Here is a 4,634-nt window from a genome sequence, read left to right as displayed (position 1 = left end):
TCCCAATTCGAGCATTCTACCTCCAATGACTTGGTTGGCCATGGAGCATTAAAGCCTAATCTTGCTTCTACAAAAAATGACACTTATTAGCTTTTAAAAAGCTCATTTACAAAAATTTTAATGTTTTATGAAACAGCTGTCATACTGAAATCTTCTCAGAACAACACATTTGATTTTACAGTTGAGCTACACATAGATCTAATTGTTTATAAGGAGAATGCAATTTAATTTTATCTTTTAAAAAGTCAGTTCCATGGAACAAAGAAAATGGCATTTCTTCATGTTACACAGAGATCTATCACACAATAAGTAATCAGAATGACAGCAGCAGAAACACATTTCTAACAAAATTGGCATGTGCCCTACCAGGAATCAAATTAACTTCATCCCACCTCAGTGATTATAAGGAGCTATGCCATAGTTCCATGCATATTTTCACTAACTATAGATTGTTTTACATCGATCTGAACCTCTCCTCCCACTGGCACATGAAAATGATCCGCAACAAAAAGGTTCTACAGTAGGAAGGATGCTTGTCAACTTGCAACTGTAGGTTCTGTACATGCCTCTGTGCTGCTGCATCTGCTAATTTGTTGCCTTGAATTCTTACATGCTCTAGTATTCAACAGAGTGTCACCCCGTCCTCTAAATTTGATTGCTAAGTAGGATGTCCTGAAATGATTGGACAGGTATTAATATTGCAGACAGCAAGTTATCTTTGAGCTGAGAATTTGCTTGGACTGAATATAACTCTCTTTCAAAGCACAAAATTTGTATCTGGTAAACTGTGGAAACTATCTAAGTAGACAACTAACTCAACATAAAACATTCTCCATGCAGCACCCATCTTATCTAAAACTACAGCAAACAACTTGTTGTAATCAATAATTAAACTGTGTATTACTGAGTGGGATGGCACAATTGTTTGACAATGGACTCGGGCTTATATTCAGAGGAATGGCAGTTCAAATTTCCACCTGGCCATCCAGATTTGGGTTTTCTGCGAGTTCCTTAGATTTTTTCAGGCAAATACTGAAATGAATCCGCATAAAGTGCACAGTCAACATCCCTCCCCAATCCAAACTTATACTCTTGTCTATAATGACCTAATCGTCATCGAATATTGAATCCGATCTTCTTTTTAGCTAATTTTTATAAATCCCAATACAGTCTTACACATAGCAGGCAATATATGAAAGTTTTTAAAATTGTTTCCTTAATGAATGTACAAAAGGTTGTAGGTTTCACAATTTATGTAGGTCTACTGGAGATTTTGAGAAAATATGCCCCTCAAAACACGTTCCTTCTTGACAGATCAGAGAGAGAGAGAGAGAGAGAGAGAGAGAGAGAGAGAGAGAGAGAGAGAGAGAGAGCATATGCACATCGTGAACACATTTTGAAATTTCAAGTCCTACAGCCATTCAAAACTGGAAACACTAACAACTATCACACTCTGTACTCTCCTGGTCTCACACAGGTCGTTACTTTTCAAATGATACACTCAGTATATGTTTATGTGCACAAACCATATTATGACTAGCAAGTATTGTGATGGAGCGGGGACAGGCTGAATTTTTTTTAATGACGCTTCTGTGCAATTCTTATACTTCTGGTAATTGCAAGTAACATATTTATGACAAAATTGCAAGACACAAAACAATTAATTCACCAGTTCTATTCAAATATGAATTCACTCACTCATCGAGGTCATTACCCATTCTACTAAATAATTAGGGGTATCACTAAAAGACCACATATCTTTTCTGATTTCCTATTGTCTCGAAGAGTGGTATGACAAGGTTCCTAGTTCTTTCCAATGTTGAGTACTATATTAAACAATACAATGAAAAAGACGGTACAAACAGGAGGAAAAAGGTTCATCACAAGGATACCATTTACAAAAAAAGTTTGAACTTGAGTACACATAACAAATAAGGTCAACAATATTTATTAAACAAACAACATGTAATTCAAAAGTTGGTGAATATTTGCCACAAAATACTTGGTTTCTAACTCATGAATCATACACAGAACATATGCACTGTAACATTTGGATACTGTTTCCTTTGGTATCATATGATTGTATACAACAGTATTATCCGCAATTGGAGTGGAAGGAAGTCATTTACCACAAATTACTGTTTAATGTTACAAAAATGTTTCCTCTTATGGTCACACAACTACTTTTAAAGTGCTCTCTGTTCATTGCCAACCATTTGAGCCTGTCCTTTGGCAATCTCACTTATGCTTACCCATAGTCCTTCTGGGCTCTCTTTCCATAAACTAACTTTGTTGTCACCACATGATACAGCTAAAATGTTTCCTATTAAAGACCAGCTGACATTCCACACAACATCATCAAATGTGTGGAGCACTGTGGGATTCCACGTAACATAATCATCACTATACCAAATGACAACTCGCCGATCTTGCGAACAGCTTGCTATAACGCTCTTCGGGAGACCGATGGATGGTGCCCATGCAACATCACGCACCCAATCTGAGTGCATCTCTAGCTTAGATTCCTCCACCCAGCGATCACCTTCTTCTTTCCATATCTTCACAAGATTGTCACAACCCCCGGATGCTAATCTCTTCGTATTCACAGCTGGTTTCCCAGAAGCAGAGGCATCAAACAATGGATTTGGTGCAGTTGACGGGCACCAACTAACAGCATTGCATCCGATGGTATGAGCATTTGGTATCTTCTTCGCTTCCCAGGTTCCCGTATCACTATTACTGCTTAAAATGGACAACGAACCATCTGAACTACCACAAGCAAGTATAAGACCATATTCATGAGGCGCCCAAGCTATAGAATTCACAGATGATTCGTGACCCGTATACTCATACAGTATAGACCAGGTACCAGATTCCTTCCATATGATGACTTTCCTGTCGTATGAGCAAGTTGCTAATAAATTCCCATACTTTGGATGAGACCATGCCACTTGCCAAACTGGGCCGTAGTGACCTTTCAAATCTGCTGTCAGTGTTTGATTTCCATCCTTAACGTCGAAAACTTTTACCGAATGATCTGACGAACATGTCGCCATGCGGAGGCCATAAAAGTCCATTTGGGCATCATGTATCAGATCTTCGTGCCCAGTATCAATTGAGTTAAGCACGGATACCATTGCTGCGCCTCGTTCTAACACAGTAACAAACTTTACTTCAAAATCGAAAACAAATTCAAGACCGACAACCACACAACTGTCAACAATGTATATTATCTCTGACAAGCAATACGTGGAAGTCAGTATGACCAACATAAGAACTGAAAGTAAAGAAATTTGCCAGCTAAATATTTCCGGAAAAATGTTCACATCCTCTATATTTCGAAAAGGAACATGATCTGCTTGCTTTTGTCATTATGTATGTTTTTCGTGTGTCTTCTCTGCGCTGGCTGTGTTAGTTTCACATCAATTTATAATGTGTTGACTCTTTTCTACGGATCGGAAGGCTACGTCACCATCAAATAGGGGTGTGTTCACACCACGCTAGAAGGGACTGTGAGATTATAGTTCAGGCAGGGCCAACTAACACCGGTAACACGTGGTGCCACAGTTTGTGAGTTACTGTAGTGGTATCGTGAGCTACTGTTCACACAGGACGCCACAAATTCTAAGTAGTTGCACAGCTGACAACTTTAGTATGGCGTCAATTGAAATCATGTGGACGGGTATGAATGTTGCAGTGTAGGTTGTGGCATTAGAGCTGTGACAAAGTTAAATGCAAGGGAGACGAGACCCAAATGTTGGATCCGAAAATAAATTTCGCACAGGGATAAATCAGGGGCCACAAACACATTTATAAAAGAAATAACACTCGGAGACGAAATGCCGTCTGCAATGACAAACTAACCAACAGTTGGCATTTAAATATCGCCTGCAGACACGTCACTCTTCCAAGATTTTAGAATCTTATTGTATTCGTTGACATAGGCATTTCGAAAAACTAACTTTTAGTTTAACAGCAGCCACATCACACACTATTTCGTGCATGTAATACACAGCTTGTATAATGCTTGGTTTCACAAATCACCAAGTTTATATGACTCGCTTCCTAGGTTACAAGTATTAATTTATTCGGCCAAAAAGATTGTTGGGTACGTCATTCTTTAGCAAATATTGCCCCCCCCCCTCCCCCCCGCACACACACACACACACACACACACACACACTGCTGCAGAAAATCAAACATGTGCCGCTGCTCTTGTAGATCCAGAAGTTGCGACAGTGTACATGCCGACTATTGTTTTCCATATTTTCAGTAATAAAGTGAAAACACACTGAAATCGAATGTAGCACAGCAGCCATTACTCAACGATAACTGTGACAGAATGCTTGTGTTTAGAAATACTGGCACCAGGGAGCAGCGGTGGAAGGAAAGTGGCGCAACGAGGTACAACCAAGTAGAATCTTTCTGGCATAACAAAATTTGCGTCTCTTGAGTTGCACCACTAAAAACTAGGAATTCACACATGCAACTGCAGAATGCCACTAGCCATGGTGACACTTGTGTGTGTGAACTGACTTTTGGACTCACTAAGAAGGGATATCAATATGATGTCACTTCGCTACCTGAGTCTTGCTCCTAACAGCTTACCTGCAAATATGTCTCAAGGCCTAAGA

General features: G+C 39.4%; 1 protein-coding gene across 1 annotated transcript; it reads right to left on the bottom strand.

Moving 5' to 3' along the window:
* Positions 1-1,932: 1,932 nt before the first annotated feature.
* Positions 1,933-3,241, bottom strand: LOC126480909 (protein SEC13 homolog). The gene has a single exon (XM_050104312.1). It carries the CDS (start codon positions 3,135-3,137, stop codon positions 2,187-2,189), a length of 951 nt encoding a protein of 316 aa, XP_049960269.1. The 5' UTR covers positions 3,138-3,241; the 3' UTR covers positions 1,933-2,186.
* Positions 3,242-4,634: the final 1,393 nt, after the last annotated feature.

The sequence above is a fragment of the Schistocerca serialis genome, chromosome 5 (genome assembly GCF_023864345.2).
Source record: "Schistocerca serialis cubense isolate TAMUIC-IGC-003099 chromosome 5, iqSchSeri2.2, whole genome shotgun sequence".
NCBI lineage: Eukaryota > Metazoa > Arthropoda > Insecta > Orthoptera > Acrididae > Schistocerca > Schistocerca serialis.
This window is presented reverse-complemented; position numbering and strand designations above follow the sequence as displayed.

Excerpts from the sequence above, each read along its gene's own strand:
- LOC126480909 (XM_050104312.1), bottom strand. The coding sequence starts at position 3,137 with ATGGTATCCGTGCTTAACTCAATTGATACTGGGCACGAAGATCTGATA.